General features: G+C 45.7%; 1 protein-coding gene across 25 annotated transcripts in view; it reads right to left on the bottom strand.

The window, feature by feature from the left end:
* Positions 1–1,367: 1,367 nt before the first annotated feature.
* GGTA1 (glycoprotein alpha-galactosyltransferase 1 (inactive)) overlaps positions 1,368–17,548 on the bottom strand; it is a 78,596-nt gene continuing 62,415 nt past the window's right edge. For 18 of the 25 annotated variants that reach the window (XM_086325447.1, XM_086325446.1, XM_086325448.1 and 15 more), the window contains 4 exons: positions 16,821–16,886; positions 16,169–16,261; positions 8,222–8,359; positions 1,368–3,888 (listed from right to left, as the gene is read on the bottom strand). In XM_086325447.1, the coding sequence (XP_086181573.1) occupies positions 3,195–3,888; positions 8,222–8,359; positions 16,169–16,261; positions 16,821–16,886 (991 nt within the window). In that variant the 3' untranslated portion in view covers positions 1,368–3,194. Of the gene's footprint in view, positions 3,889–8,221; positions 8,360–9,784; positions 16,063–16,139; positions 16,262–16,820; positions 16,887–17,548 lie in introns of those variants that run through there. The other 7 variants (XR_015136381.1, XR_015136382.1, XM_086325467.1 and 4 more) reach the window with 4 other exon arrangements.

Here is a 17,548-nt window from a genome sequence, read left to right as displayed (position 1 = left end):
CACAGAGTCTTTTATTCATTTTTACATCATACATTGAAACTAATTTCATGCCCTTGGGGCAGGTTTCGGTGTCCCGGGCGGCACTAGTGGTAAAGAACCTGCTTGTCAATGAAGGAGATGTAAGAGACGTGGGTTCATTCTCTGGGTTGGGAAAATCCTCTGGAGGAGGGCATGGCAACTCACTCCAGTATTCTTTGTCCGGAGAATCTCATGGACAGAGGAGTCTGGCAGGCTACAGTCCACAGGGTCACAAAAAGCTGGACACAACTGAAGCAACTTAACACGCATGCACGCATGGGGCAGCTTTAGTGCAGAAAAAGTGGGAAGTGGTACGAGCCTAGGCGCATACCTAGTTTTTAAAATATTAATTCTTATGGCAAAAATTCCCCTTTATTAGATTCTTCCATAAAGCATTTTCCCTGATAGGAAACGTGGCCATGTGTGGGGTGGGCCACTTGAGGAGCCTGAAGTGGCTCAACACATTTATCCTTGTCAGCTTCTCTGGTGTGAGCTACAGCTCAGATGCTTTCTGTGTGGTTTAACCTTTCTGAACCTCATTTTGCTCGTCTGCAAAATGGCAATAAGTCTCTACTATGAGGGAATCATGCCCTCTTGTATATCCCATGCACCACACTACATCAGCCTGCTCCACTTTGACTTTGTATTCATAACAAATACACCCACCCAGTCGTGCTAGAAATTCAGCAAGTCTCTCTTGGGGCTCCCTTGGCCAGATATATTTCCCAGAGGTCAGGACTAGTAACCACCAGAAATGGTTATGGCATGGTTTTTTCCCTTTGCCCTCTTGCCCGCCCTGACCTTCATGGCAAGCCTAATCCTGCTGGTGCTGCTGCTGCTGCTGCTAAGTCACTTCAGTGTGTCCAACTCTGTGCGACCCCATAAATGGCAGCCCACCAGGCTCCCCCGTCCCTGGGATTCTCCAGGCAAGAACACTGGAGTGGGTTGCCATTTCCTTCTCCAATGCATGAAAGTGGAAAGTGAAAAGTGACAGTGAAGTCGCTCAGTCGTGTCTGACTCTTAGCGACCCCATGGACTGTAACCCACCAGGCTCCTCCATCCATGGGATTTTCCAGGCAAGAGTACTGGACTGGAGTACCATTGCCTTCTCCGAAGCCTAATCCTACTGGCACTTAATTACTTCAGTGCATCACTTTGGAAAGTTCTATATGAGCATTTGTTGTTATAAAAGTTAGCAAATCTCAACCATGTTCTTTCTATCTTTGTGACAGTGCACACATTTTTTAGGACCCAATGACTTTTTAAAGTCTAAGTATTTAAAATTCTGTTACTGACAGTCCTGAACATCTTTGAGAGAAAATGTACAATCCATGACAAAGACCAGAATATATTGAGAAAATAATTTATTTAATTGTAAATCAGGAATTTTATTTTAGTTTTTTAACATTGAACTATTGATTTTTGAGTTTGTCCATTTGGATTTTAAGTGAATTAAAAAAAAATCAAGATCCCTTCAAAAGGAAACTTCATTCCTTTTCTCTGATCTTTGAAGAAACGTCATTTCTTTGCTTTCAGACTTAAACCATGAACTCTCCCTAGTCCAGAATGGATCCCCAAAAACTTGAATTATACAGAAGCAAGAGTCCTAACTGACCTTTGATCTCCCTTTTCTTTTACAAGCCCACTTCTTCAGAATTTTTGTTGGTTTTCTTTTGTTTTACTGGGTTGTAAAAAAATTTGGCAAGAACGGAAGAGTAGGAGGCACAGTAAAACAGTAGAGAAAACGGAGGTTTCATTTTATCAAAGAAGCCCACACTGCTGAGCATCAAGCCAGTGAGGTGGCTCTTTAAGCCAATTGCTTGAAAATGAAAAGCAATGACATAAACTGGAACACGAGCAAAATATAAACATGCCTGCATATGTAAATGTTGCCTCCTTTACACTGACTTGCTTAACTTTAAATAATATATACAATTTCATAGCTTCTCTTAGAGAAAGGAATTGAATGGTAAGGTGTTCAGTCACAAGGACTGGATCTCCCATCGCCATCCCCTCTACTTTTGACATAAAATCAACTAACAATTTTATTAAACACATCTGGTTGTTATACTTCAGTAGTGCAGATGGGGCAAGGGGAAATGAGAGGTTCCTTGATGTCAGCCCTGCAACGTGGGGCTTGATGGGCTGAGGGTTAGGGCAGATGGTGGCAGGACTTGCTGACAACTGACTGTCATGAAGCCCAGGTCTGGGAAATGTAACCCCTGGCAATTCTCTTCAGTCCCCTGCAGGTTTTGGTTTCCTCGGACACCATCCACTTCGTCTGGCCAAGGATCTGAAGACTCAAGTTCCAGAGTCCGGCATACTGAATATGACTTGGCCAAAACAAGAAGCATCTTATAAGACAACACTGCTCTGGCTGTCATAATGGTTGAGGAGACTGGAGACCACCCACACTGCCTGGATCCGTGCTGTATTTATGTGCCAACCGCATGCCCTGTGCCCCTCAGAGAAGGCAATGCCCCACAGGGATCAGCTCCCTGTCTTTCAACTCTCTCTTTGCTTATTTCATGGCCAACTTACTTGGAGGCTTTGTTTTCATTATGTGCTGAGCACCCATTGACTCACTCAGATTGCCTGTGACTCCCAACATCTTCACCATATGCACTGGGAATCTTGACTAGTCTTGGCACAGAAGCCAATATCCTGATAAGGAAAGGAAATTGATCCATTTGAGGATCGCCAAGGTAGACTGTACCCTACTAAGAGTTCTCCTGCTGCAAAAGCAACTCTGTGTTGCTTCAGACCCAGCAGAGACAGGAAGACACAGAAATCAAGAGGACAGCCCCTCACAATCATTATCTTGTTGCCAAACACTTCCCTTTGCATACTTCTCTCCAGTAAGTCAATTGGCACATATAGAATGTTTCTGGCTTTTTCTTTGTCTATGACAATTTTTTTTTTTGGTTCAACTGATGGTGTACCCATTCCCCGCCCCCACAACCGAAAATAGGTAAGAAATCACTGGGAATTTACATCTGATTACCACAGGTTCATTCTCCCGTATTACAAGGCTCAAAGTTACAAGGAGAAATAATATGTATTTGCTGTGTTGATCTTTTGTTAGTATTTTTTTTTAAGTTAAAATTAAGTGTTACTTTTCTGAGGAAGTAGCCAGAATAATACTCTCTCAAATTCAGAAATGTACTGGCACAAAGTCAGACATTATTTCTAACCACATTATACTCTTTTGTCTGCCAAGACATCTTGACAAGCTTAATATCCGCAGGTAGGCCTATGTGATAATCCCAGCAGTATTCCGGGGATAAGATTTTAGTAGGTTTGTTGAGAAGGAAATACTTGTTTAGATGGCTTTCATCATGCCATTGGGCTTCTATGTCATTTTTCTTGTCCTTGAGGATTCCTTTGAAGCATTCCTGGGTGATGTTAAGGACCTGAGTGGGTGTTCCCCCAAAAATGGCTGCGTGGTAATAAAAATCCCCTTCGCCGAAGGGAATGTATGCTGCAGACTCCTTCCGCCTCTCGTAGGTGAAGTCATTGGGATCTGCCTTGTACCACCAGGCTTGTAGCTGGGCCACCGACTCGCCCAGGGTCTCCACCCCAAACTTGTCTTGGAAGACCTGGTCCACGTCCATGCAGAAAAGGAAGTCAACCTCATGCTGGATATGGGCCACAATGTGCTCCCCAATAGTCTTCATGCGCATCATGCTGATGTCCTGCCACCTCTTCTCAGGCTTGATCTTAAACACTTTGAAGGAGCGCAGAGGACCCAACTCTATCAAAGGCATCCTGGAGACATCATCCACCATGATATAAAAGATGACTGGGTGGCCAACCATGAAGTGCTTATTAGCAGACGTTAAGAACTCCTCCAAGTAATGCTCAATGTATCTGAAACAAAGAAGAATGGGATAAATGTAACCTCTGGGATTTCTGCAGGCTTCTCCAGTGGGTAAAGACTTGGCCTGCAATGCAGGAGATGAGGGAGACAAGGGAGATGCGGGTTTGATCCCTGGGAAGATCCCCTGGAGGAGGAAATGGCAACCTACTCTAATATTCTTGCCTGGAAAATTCCATGGACGGAGGAGCCTGGCAGGCTACAGTCCATAGGGGTCTCAAAGAGTTGGACATGACTGAGCAACTGAACACACACCCTGGGATTTCTGCAGGAGACGACATGCTGTTCTCATCAAGGTAAGTCCATTGCTGTACTATTATTTCTGGCCACTCTCCACCATACAGTCACTCAACTTTGAGGAGGTAAAGTGACTTACCTGATGATTCTGGAAGGTGACTGGGCAGGCCAGCCTCTCCTCTCTCACTCTTGGAAGCCAGTCAGGTGGAGAGGACATGTATTTTCAACTGCTCTGGGCCCTGCAGTGTAGCTAAATGATACAGGCCCTTCTCCAACATCCAGACACCTGCAGTTTCTCGTGCTATGGATGAGGGATGCCTACGTCTTTCTAATTCTGTGGTTCAACATCAGGAGGCTCAGGGCCTTCAGTTTTATAACCCATATTCTTCAATATCAGCTTTAACTGTACTGAAGATGATCATCACTACCATCTACCTTACTTATCCTTTTGTCTTATTTATCAGTTGGTTCCAGACTTTGGGTAGGCGGAAGTGTGTTAGTCCTTTTTTCATACTGTTTTATTGAGATATAATTGACATATAGCACAGTTTAAGCTTAAGGTGTGCCAAGTGTTGATTTGGTATATTCATATATTACAAAAGGGCTTCCCAGATGGCTCAGTGGGTACAGAATCTGCCTGCGATGCAAGAGACACAGGAGATGTGGGTTCAACGCCTGGGTCAGGAAGATCCCCTGGAGGAGGGCATGGCAATCCACCCCAGTATTCCTGCCTGGAGAATACCATGGACAGAGGAGCCTGGTGGGCTACAGTCCATAGAATCACAAAGAGTCAGACATGACTGAAGTGGCTGAGCACACAGCACACATATATCACAAAATTACCACCACTGTAGCATTGGTTAACACCTTCATCTCATCACATAATCATCATTTCTTTTTGGGGTAGAAGATTTGAGATTTATTATCTGAATAACTTTATAAGTATATAAAACAATATTATTAACAATAATCACAATGTTTTACGTCAGATCCTCAGAACTTGCTCATTTTATAACTGGAAGGTCGTACCCTTCGATCAACATCAGGGGGCGCTAGTTCTCAGGCATCTCTCAGAAACCCCAACATCCACTCCAACAGTATCCTGCCCTACCAGATGAAAGGGTGACATGCCCCTTAGGTCCACTGGGGATGCCCTAAGACTAACCATCGCCATTCTCTTCTCCTTCTCTGGGACCCACAGAATGGGTTATGGGACATGGATATCCCTCCACATTACACATTCACTTTAAGAGTTTTCCAGTGGTTACCCCAAACACCAATACATTATCCAGCTACAACCATTGTCAGACCCATCCAAATACCAGAGCAAATAACCTCTGATTTAAACTTATTTTAACTATCTCATTTCCTTTTCTAATAGGTTTTAATTATTAGAACATTTTTAGGCTTACAGCAATATGGAGCTGAAACTGCAGAGTTCTCATATACCCGCATGCTTCCTACTCCTTCCCACAGCTTCCCCCTCTATCAGTGTCCAGCACCCACTGCAGTTTATGAACCCAGACCGACACATCATTATCACACCAAACCCACCATTTACATTAAAGTTCACTCCTGGTTGCGTATATTCTATGGGTTTCAACAAATATATAATGACAAGTATTTTTCACTGTATATGATATCATACCGAGTATTTTCACTACCCTGAAAATTCCGTGTTCTGACTATTCATCCACTCCCCTTTGCCGACCCTTGGCAACTACTGATCTTTTTACTGTCTCCATAGTTTTGCCTTTTCCAGAATGTTACAAGGTTGGAATCTGACAGCAGGTAGTCTTTTCAGATGGGTTTCTTTTACTTAGTAATATGCATTTAAGTTTCCTCTATCTCTTCCATGGCTTGATAGATTTTGTGTTTTTTGCACTGGTAATATATTCTACCACCTAGATGTGCCACAGTTTATTAATCCATTCACCTACTAAAGGACATCTTAGTTATTTCTAAGTTTTAGAAACTATGAATAAAGCTGCTATAAACATCTGTATGCAAGTTTTGTGTGGATCTGGAGTTTCACCTTTTTTTGGTGAACACCAAGGATGCAATTGCTAGACTGTATGATAAGAATATGTTTAGCTTTATAAGAACCCGCTGAACTGCCTCCCAAAGCAGCAGAACCATCTTGCCTTCTCGCCAGCAGTGAATCAGAGCTCTTCTTGCTCAATATTTTTGCCAGCAGTTTGTGTGGTCAGTGTTTTGGACTTGGGGCCTTCTAATAGATGTGGTATTTTAGCTATTTACTTATTCATTCAAAAAACACGTTCATGTCTTTTGCGAGCCAAGCTACACACTATCACGTGACAACGTGGGGATGATAGAGAAGGAGAGGAGTTGGCTTAACACAACTGCATCACCCCCAGACTCACGCTCAGCGAATGTGGACTAAGTTTAATTTGCTGATCATACTCACGGCCAGTTATGACATTTTGTGAGTAATAATAACTGGCATTTGTTTTTGCTCCTTAGTCGTAGTTTGGATTCCTGTTCATTTCTACAAAAATAAACTGTGGTTTTAATACTGGTCTCTGGAAAAACCCCGGGGTTTACAGTAGTGATTCTTTAAACGGAGAGAATATATCTGAGCAATAGAAAGAGGGACTTTGCCATGGCTCTGAAAAAAATCTATTGTGCCCTGAAGCTTGGGAGACAATCCTAGGGGGAGGGGAGGGGGCCCTTGTGAGGTTTAACATTATTTAGAGATGAAAGCATTGCAATTGGCTCCAGGCATTGTTATTTGAAAACAAACCAAACATCACACCCCCTTAAAGTCCAAATCCACTCTTGGGAGGATTTACTGCTGCAGAGTACAAGCAATCCCCTCCTGCCTCCAAGAGGAGAGCTCAGGGTTTTCACCTCGGTGTACAATTTACTGCTTAGTTCTGTGAAGCTGCGGATACAAGGCTGAAGCCATTGCGGAGCCGCAGGCCACATTCTGTTCTTCGTGGAAACATCAGGAGTAAATCAGTCTACAGGGTAGCTGGCTTGTAGCCTCTCATACCAAAGCATGAGGTGAGCTAAGCATCTGCTCCAGACTCATAACAGTACAGATTCTTTCAGTAAAAATGTCAAAACTCCAGAGTCACCCTTCTCCATCAGAGATGCCCCTGGGACAGGCACAGGTGGTGACATCAGGACTTGACCAGTATGGTGAGGGCGATGGCTTCTGGGCTCTGGGCTGGGGACGATCTTGGGAGTGAAGACACGCAGATCCTCACTCAGATCAACCTGGGCCTTCACCGCTGTCTGTACAAGCGAGCAGACAACTTCCCATGTGGCGCTCGGAAAAGATACAGATGGGAAGGCCCATGGAGGGGGGCTGCGGGGAGGAGGCTAATAGGAAAAGGGAACTTTTGCTTTCGTTTTGATAAAGAAAAAAAAAAAAAAATTTCTCCAAAAGAACAAAATGGGTTATATTTTAAACTAATATCACAGCTCCGACTTTTAAGTAAGAATGATTGCAATTTGGGGAGAAATGTCGTTCTAAACAAGGAAATGGAAGCAGAAACAGGAACCCATCCAACCTCTGGAAGAGGAAGTTCTGGCTAGCCAGACCTCCGGGGGCCAAAGCCTCTAGGAGGAGGAGGGCAGAGGCAGCTGAGGAAGCCCGGGAGGAGCGGTCAGCCAGGCTGACGTGGGGAAGCTCCGCGCTTAGTCACTTCTGTCCTTGGTTCTCAGTCTGGGGTCTTGAGCGTGTGGGAGAAACAATGACACACGTTCGGGCTGTCTAATAGCTGGCATTTTTGGAATTCCCAGAGAGGGCCGTGGAGGTCAGGGTGGAGGCGGCTCTGGGTGTGCTGGAAACTCCAGGGCTCAGTGAGTATGGCAGACACTCTAACCTGCAACCGAGGCCTCGCTCAGGTGGGAAGCTGTCCACTCCCCATCCACTGCCTTGCTCTCAGCCTCCTGGGGCCTCAGCAAAAAGGAGCCTCAAACAGTCCTATTACTCCATTCTCCTGTCTAATGAATCAGACACGTCCATGAACAGCCTCCATGAGCCCAGGGAGCCCCTCACCAACCTTCTGACAGTGGGACAAAGGAAAAGTCAAGGTTACTTTTATTAGCAACACCTACCTTCCGACGGCGAAAACCGTCAGGCCGACGGTAATTTTCTGCTTGGCATAATAATTGTCTAAGACGGCTCTGTTGTAAGTGCCTTCCCACACCACTGGAGCCTTCCACTTCGTCATGGTCACAACCTCGGGGCGTTTACTGGTGACAAAACAGAGTCCATGAGTCAGGATGGCCTTGCTAAGGTGGGGCAGAGACATCTGATGGAAAACGGCTCAACCATGGCTGGTGGTGACCACCCTTGAATCCTGACGGGAGTTTAACCCCGAACAGTCGGCTGGCAGTGTGACATCTGCAGCATATTCTGGGTGAGGGACAGGAGACGGTGGCCCAGGTGCCAGGGGGCTGCCTTAGCAGGGGCCCTAGGGGGGTCTTACCTGTACAGCTCATGCCCTCTGTCCCCCTTTCCTGCTTCCCCTATCCTCATCTTCCTTCAATATCCCACTCCCATCTCCCCAGCCCCTTCCTAAGCTGCCAGTGGCATCTGACGTTATTTATCCCAATGGGTGCCATCTGACCCAGAGAAAGCCCTGATGCTTGACGCAGGGGGACAAGACAGTGACATTAGAGCTGAAAGAGGAAGAAACTGTTTCAATCTGCCTTTTGCCAGAAAGGAATTTCTGGTTGTAACCTGGGTATAGGACTATGGGGCTTCTGGTTTTATCGTTTATTTGACACACGAGGAGCAGACAGTCACTAAGAAAGGATCCTGCAGGCTCACAGTAGCCAGGGATGAAACACAGGGACCCTAGCTGTCACCTCTCTCAGATCACGTTTCCTCTTTACAAAGCTGGAGGCGGGGGAGGGGGGTGTTCTGTGCACTCAGCACACTTGAAAGGGACTTGGCAAAGCCAACACAAACACAGGAAGCAATGGAAGAGAGAAGACAAACCAGCGAACTGCAAAGAGTAAATGCAGAAAGGCTGAGCAGCGGCTGGGGCCCAGGCTAAGGCAGGAATGGGGTGGGGACTCAGCTCCAACCCCGTTTGAGTTTACAAGTGACTGCCCTTCCCTGGCGGGAAGTGGAGACTGAACAGTCATTTAGATTAGCCCATATCACACAGGGGCCCCGCCGTGTGCTTGTACTTCAGCCACTGCAGGGGGAGGGCCAGTGACTGGGGCAGAGTCCTGGTGGCCCCATCGGGCCCCTGCTGACTGTGCACAGATGGCCTTGGTGAGGCTATCGAGGAGACGTTGGCAAATAGATTGGCCCACTGAGAACTTCCTCTCTCCCTCATACATGGGTGAAGAGTGGGTTTTCACAACACTGCCCCTCCGCCATGGGTGAAGATAGCTTTTTCCAGGGAGGCTGGGCCAGGCCAGGTCACCCCCTCCTCACCCCAGCCCCCAGTAGACACTCGTCCACACCTCCTGTCCTTCCGTCACCAAGCTCTGCGGTCCTCCTGTTCTAGAACCAACCAGGCCCTCCCACCCCGTCCCGGTGCCCTGTGGCAGGCCTGCTTCCCTCCTCCACACACAAGGAGTCTCCTCCAGAGATGGGGAGGGACACTGCCGGGCCGGCCCTCCCCGCCAGGTCTCGTCTCAAACCCCACAGCCCAGCTCTACCTGCACACCCGGGTATGTCAGCGGCGTGGCTGCCCTGGACAGCTGCTCTGGGTTTCCCTTCAATCGTGAAAGCAGCTATTTTGGACTCTGCACCAACCTGCACGAGACACTTTCACACACACACACACACACACACTTTCTCAGGCAGTCTTTGCAAAAGCCCTGTCATGTATTACGTTCTTTGTACAGATAAGAAAACCAAGGCTCAGAAAAGCCTGTTAACTTGTCCAAGGCCAAACAGCTAATGGGGGTAACTAATGTACCCTGGATACTTCCTATGGAACAACACAGTACCCAGGGCTTCACCCTTCAGAGGAAGCTGCTATTTTGATTCCCATTTTATCAAAGCAGAAACTGCAGCACAGAACAGTTAAATAACTCATTGGAGGTCACACAGCAGCTATGGAGTCAGGCTGGAATCTGAACCCAGACAGTCTGACTCAGTAAGTCCATGCTCTGAACCACTACATCTATTGCTCATTGTGTTGGATATTTACTTGCTAGGCTGACGAACTGGGGTTAAAAACCAGGTTTGTCATCATTTCCATTCAACTTAGATACTTCAGCATTTTTATCAGTACAGATGAGAAATGAGCTTTTGTATTTTGTTTTTAGAAGCTTATGGGATGCTTTTAGTCACATAAAACCCCCAGCTTTGTTAAATGACTAGGTTTCAAACCAGAAAAACCACACACACACACACACACACACACAGGCTTATCATTCTATAACCACTATTTCTGAATGTAAACCCTCCCATATATTGTCATCCCATCCATTGCCGTTCTTAGTGAAGCCTGTCAGGGATCTCTTAGCTGTGCTGACCCAACCCATTAGCTAAGCCATCCAGCTGCGTGGGAGCTGAACATTTGGGGAGAAGGTAATATTTTTAAGAAAGAGAAGAGAAAGGGGAGGAAGAAAAGGAGAAAAGGATGGTATTCTTATTTAACACTTCCAGGCATTGGGGCTCAATCCTTGACTTTCATTCTTTCATTGAATACTCACAGCTACCTTCTAGAGTGGGTGCTGTCATAACCCTCATTTCACAAATAAAGAAAGTAGGGGGTTGGAGAGCAGGAGAAGCGAACTACCACTTAATCAACAGGAGGGGTCAGACCAAGGCACTAAACTCCTCCAGGCACTTCTGCTAAGTCCCTACTCCCTGCCAGGCCCCTCGCTGAGCTCCGAGATCAGGGGAATGAGACCTGCCTACCCCTTGAGGGTCTCAAAGTCCTGACAGTGGCCAGCCTGCCGCCTGCCACTCCTCCACTGCACGACCACTCAGTTCCACACCTTCTAGAAAGGACTGAGTCAGGACACCAATGTCCAGTTTGGTTACTTGATGGGGAAGATTGCTCTGAGCAAGGGAAAAAAAAATGTAGTAATATTAAAAATTAATGTTTCATTAAAAATTAAAATTTTCTATTTCCCAGCTGTTAATTATTAAATTCCACTGGCCATTCCCACACATCAGCGACCCTGACTAGGAAGCCAGATGACAGGCTGAAAAGGCAGGCCAAGGGGAGGACGAGGGGGTGGGAGGATGCTTGAGATCAGCTTCCTGGATGAACCTCTCCTACCCCACCCCAGAAAAAAAAAAAAAAGAAGTGACAGCAGGCAAGCGACACGTATGTAAGACCACAAGATGTCCAAGGTCACCAAGATGGGGCTCTAGAAGGAGGGAAAAGTACCAGGGAAGACGGAAAACTGCCCAGATGCCTTCTTTCCAAGCAGCACAGCTGCTGCGTTAGCTCCGCTTGTCGCGTTCCCCAAGTACAGGCCAAAGGTTCCCCACAACACAGATGGGCCTCCATAACCCAAACATACACCTACCTAGGTATCTGGTAGCATTTACATCTTATGTTTCTTTCATATATAGTACTATGTAGTTGTTAATAATTCAAACAAAAACTGGTACACAAATATTCATAGGGACCTTATTCACAATAGCCCAAAGGTAGAACCCATTCAAGTGTCCATCGGTGGGTGAATGAATATGCAACACAGGGTATATTCTAAAGCTTGAACAGTATTCTACCATACAAAAAGATAAACTGAAATGGTTCTGACACTGCACAAGACATTACAGAAATTACTCCAAAACTAATACATGGAATAAACAGATATTTCAATTTTAATTCATGCTGTGTACCCAAAAGGCTTGGAAAAGGGGGCTCAAAAAATGCATATTTCTGCAGTCACAGTCACAGCAGCATGATTCACACTGGCCAACAAACAGAAGCAATCTAAGTGTCCATGGACAGCCAATTCCATAAATGAACTGTGGTAGACACACAATGGAATCTGATTCGGCCCTTCAAAGTTGGTAATTCTGACAATGCTACAATGTGGACGAACCTTATGGTCATTATATTAAGTGAAATAAACCAGACCAAAAAAGGAGAAACGTTCTGTGATTCCACTAGTATGAGATATCCAAACAAGTCAAATCCAAAGCCAGAAGAAGCAGAAAGCGATTCCCAGGGATCGAAGACAGTTCATGTTTCACGGAACCCGCCCAGTTTCCCTTGGGGAAACTGACTTCTCCTGACATCTCCAAAACCAATTATACAAATAATTGGAAGCCATATACAGTCAAATGAATGTAGACATAATTTTATAATTTACACCAACCTCACTCAAACTTCTCAACAGACAAAAGGCAAAATTGTATCTATGGTACCTCAGCTTTGCTTAAAACTGTATCTACAATACCTTAGTTTTGCTTATGAAATTTAACCAAAACAAAACAAAACACCAAAGTCTATCCAATGCGAAGAGTTGACTCACTGGAAAAGACTCTGATGCTGGGAGGGATTGGGGGCAGGAGGAGAAGGGGACAACAGAGGATGAGATGGCTAGATGGCATCACTGACTCGATGGACATGAGTCTGAGTAAACTCTGGGAGTTGGTGATGGACAGGGAGGCCTGGCGTGCTGCGATTCATGGGGTCGCAAAGAGTCAGACACAACTGAGCGACTGAACTGAACTGAACTGAACATCATACGTACTTATTTATGGGCTTCCCAGGTGCCTTCCTTGGTAAAGAATCTGCCTGCCATGCAGGAAATGCAGATTAGATCCCTGGGATGGGAAGACCCCCTAGAGTAGAAAATGGCAACCCATTCCAGTATTCTAACCTGGAAAACTCCATGGACAGAAGAGCCTGGCAGGCTATAGTCCATGGGGTCATAGAGTCAGACTTGATTGAGCATGTGCATATACTTAATGGGAACACTGTGGTCCCCAGGGGCTGGGCAGAGGAAGTATTAAAATTCTATGAATCAGGCAGCAGTTCACGAAAGATGTAGCATGCGTACAGCATGTTCTTTACTGGACCCCTTCCAGGCAGCAGGACAAAGACAAGAGCTGTGGGGTGGCAAGAAAGAGATGATGTAGGAAGAATTTTGGAGGAAGAATTAACAGAACGTGCTAATGGATTAGACTGTAGGATGGATGAAGGAAAGAGTGAAGGATGAATTGGAGAGGTCTCCTGGATTCTGACTTAAATAGGAATGAGAAGAACGGGGGTGGGGTGAATCAAAAACTCTGTGAGACACACAGACAGTTAGACATAAGTGGGGGCTCAGAGAAAACCTTTGGACTTAAGATGTAAATGTGGGAGTCATTCTCCCATGGATGGTGTCTAACGCCATGGAAATGGATGAGAGCACATTGGAAGATAGTATAAAGAAAAGAGATGAGGATACTGGACTCAACCTCCAGAAGCTAATATTTGAGGCTTGGGAAGAGGCCCCATTAAAGAGACTGAGAAAGTAGGAGGCAAATTAAGAGAATGTGATGATATGAGGCTAAGAGATATTGATATTGATATATATATATATTGAAGAGATATTGATATAAAAAAATGTATCTACAATATACTTACCATGCTTCTGGTAGTTTATAGAAAAGGATACATTTCTATAAATATGTCATCTGTGAATCCAGTTGTTCATTTTTCATTCATTTATGCAAGAAATATACTTTAGTGCCCTTAGAAGGCTTAGATTTGGCGTCACTACAAATCAATATTCTTTAAATATCTGCTTGTCATTCATTTGGAGGGCGGTGGAGAGAGTGACCACTGCTGGTTGTAATCTGCTTCTCTTCTCTGACCGGAGTAACCCAGCCCCAGCCCCCGCCTCCAGGTCCCACTCAGCAAAGCAGAAGTACCACAGTGAAAGTGTACCACCCTCCTTTGAAGTAAGCATGGCGACTATATCGCTAGCTCATCCAACTGGCCACTGGGGGGCTCTCACCCACCTCACACACACACACACACACACACACACACACACACATATACCTAAGGGGCTTATCAAACCACAGTGCTTCCATATTCTTCCATTTCCAGGAATGGTTTAGCATACCATAGAGGGCTACCCTGTTGTCCAGCTCCTTAAATGATACCTTGGGGGGAGGGAGCAAAATTCCCATCCTTTGACACTGGCATGGATCCTTTGTCCCAAAATAAAAGAACTTGCCAGAACACATTCAGTCTTTGCAGAACCAAGATCCCTCATGCTGTGATAGCTGCTGTTCTCCCCTGATCCTCCTCCTACCTCTATGGCCACCCCTGCTGCTTTTCAGACTTCTCTCCCTGCACTGGCCCTTTCAATGCTGATGTCAGACATCGGCCTGGTGCCTCATCCAGGCCTGCAGATCCCATTGCCACCTGTACGCTGAAGGCTCCTCTTCCCACATCTCCACCACCTATCTTCTGCCACACTTAGGGGCACTGCTACAGACTGACTGTTGTGTCCCCCAAAATTCATGTGTTGAAACCTAAGGGGTGGAGCCTTAGGGAGAGGATTAGGACATGAGGGTGGAGCCCTCATGAATGGGATTAGTGCCCTTAGAAAAGAGACCCCTGAGAGCTCCCTCTCCCCTTCTGGCACGTGAGAGCAAGGTGAGAACACCGTCATGAATATACTAGGAAGTGGGTCCTCATCAGACACCACCACCCCGTCTGGGGCCTTGATCTTGGACTCCCCAGCCTCCAGAACTGTAGGAAATACATATTTGTTGTTTATAAGCCATCCAGTCTATGGTATTTTGTTATAGCAGCCTGAATGACTAAGATAGGCACCCTATGAATCTCTGTCCAGTTGCCCCACAAGTTGCTGAATCCATACGCATCCCTAGTTGAGCTCATCACCCCTCCCTTTCACCACTCCCAGACACTTTCCTGGTCAGTGGCACCACCACCCACTGGTCTCTCAGGACTCATGGTCATCCTGGACAGCTCCCACCTCCCTGCTCCCCAAACCACAGCCTTCTAAGTCAGGTTGCTCACAGCTCCTTAATCAATCTTGGCAAACACTAGTTACACATCTAGAGCCCCTACAGGACCATGAACTTCTTGATGAACCATGCTGATTGATTTTTCCTGTCTCCTATACCTAACACAATGCCTAGTACAGAATTTTTTACCATGATTCACAGTAAGAAATACATCTCATGTCAAAAACACATGGACATACACATATGTAAGAGGCAAAAATCCACTTAACAATACCTATCCTTCCTCAGGTGATGCCCTGATTTTCTATTGATTTCAATTTTTAAAAGGCTGCTTTAAACCCAGTCAGCTAGTTTCTGAACACATTAATGGATAGTGGCCAGTAGTTTGTAAAACACCAGCTAGCATATAATGGGTGTTTGACAAACATTTGTTGTATGCTTGTTTAAAGGATGTACGCATGGCCCTATGAGCTTCTGTAACATCACTGCCATTTTACAGATGAGTTAACTGAATCTCAGAATTTTCTTGCTCTGACTCTAGCTTTGTAGCTTTCCATAATACCCCGTGGCCTATGAGACCCCCTTCCAGCCCCAGTATATTGTGATTCTTCCACTGCCATTGGCTGACTGCTGTCAGAATCATTGTAGTTATTGCTCAAACAAATAAGACAACCAGCCTCTCAAGTTTCTCATCTAATCTGGTGTAAAGGTCTGCTGTTGCTGCTGCAGCTGCTGCTAAGTTGCTTCAGTCGTGTCCGACTCTGTGCGACCCCATAGACGGCAGCCCATCAGGCTCCACCATCCCTGGGATTCTCCAGGCAAGAACACTGGAGTGGGTTGCCATTTCCTTCTCCAATGCATGAAAGTGAAAAGTGAAAGTGAAGTCGCTCAGTCGTGTCCGACTCTTAGCGACCCCATGGACTGCAGCCTACCAGGCTCCTCCGTCCATGGGATTTTCCAGGCAAGAGTACTGGAGTGGGGTGCCAATGCCTTCTCTGGTGTAAAGGTCTAATAGATGCTAAGTCTCTGTCCCCCTAGTCAGGGCTGTTCTCCATGGCACTGTTGCCTCCATAGCCCCCGCCCCTTTATGCTGAGCTATGGATTTACTGGAAACAGGGCGACACTTCTTTTCTTACAATGGGTTGAACCAGTCCGATAGCTTAAGCTTGCTTTCGTCTTCGTTTCTTTGTTCCTTTTCTTCGTTTATGTCTCCATCTTCTTCATGGTAACTGCGGGTCACACATACAAAGGGAAAAATAAGCTGAGGAAGGCAAGAAGGCTGGCCTATGGTATCAGGATGGTGGCTGAGGACCTTATAAAAATGGTTCCACGGCAGAGAACACCTGCACTAAGTGAATGTCTGGAGAAAGGTTCATGATGCTAAACGTTTATTCATAAAGACCTACTTTTGTTGAAATGGTGCAGGACTCAGCTTGCTTATTATCCTTCCAGGTCAGCACAGTTAGCAATTTAACGACCCAATAACCATCAGGTTATTTCAAGAGGAGGGAAAACTAATAAAACAGTCCTCATAAAAACATTTTAGTTTATGATAGGCTTTCCTGCAATCCCAACTTTAGCCTGAACTTCATTCACCCTCAAGTTAAATGGGGAAAAAATAAAAACATGACCGCCAAACTTAACGGCCCAGTCCCAACCATGAAATAGAGGCCTCGTGTGTTTCCAATAAGCCAGAAATACAAATGACTGAGGTCATGGCTGTGAAACCATTCTATCTGGACTCTATAGCATTGGGTGGATAAACAGATCACTACACAACCACCTTACCCATTGTTAAACCATCTCGGAAGCCACCAGCCCTTCTGAATGCTGCTGCCACCAACTTCTGGGTTTCTAAGAAATGAGAAAAAATGACAAACATTTTTAGAAAAGGAGGCAGTCCCAAACGGGGGGATTTCCAAATTCTTTTTCTGGTATGTCATTTAAAATTTTGTTTAAAAAAATCGCTCATTTGTAAATGAATGCAAGTGACGCTGCTGTAGCTGAACAGGAGGGGATGCGCCTGACGCCACCTAGATCTCCCCTCCCGTGGGCAGTCCCCCGCACTCAGCCCATCCAGGGGTCCCTCACAGGGAGAGAAGGAGAAAAATGGAGCGACAAAGTGGGGTTGATGCTAAGCCATAAATCTGCATCCTGGGTCTGCCGCTTACTAGCTGGGTGACTGTGAGAGGACATTTCCCCTCTCTGAATCTTGAATTTTCTCCTCTGAAAAGTCAGAGATAATAAGAACAACAACAATAAGAAACCTACCATGAGGGTGGCTTTGAAGCCTAAATATACGTAGCATACACAAAAGAGCTTTCTAAGATGAAAATTACTGTAGCAAGTCGTAGTCTTTAAACAAAACGGTTCACATGTCCAGGAATGATCTCTTTGGCTAAATGAGAAGAATCTGAGTTGCTACAAAGGTCAGCAGTGACAGACACAGGAAATCCGAGGGTCTGTAAACCAGTAAGAAGCTCAACCAACTGTAATTAGAAGCCACTTTCACCACG

The sequence above is a fragment of the Bos grunniens genome, chromosome 11, assembly GCF_055505025.1.
Source record: "Bos grunniens cultivar Pamir isolate PY7600 chromosome 11, Bosgru_T2T1.0, whole genome shotgun sequence".
Lineage (NCBI taxonomy): Eukaryota > Metazoa > Chordata > Mammalia > Artiodactyla > Bovidae > Bos > Bos grunniens.
This window is presented reverse-complemented; position numbering and strand designations above follow the sequence as displayed.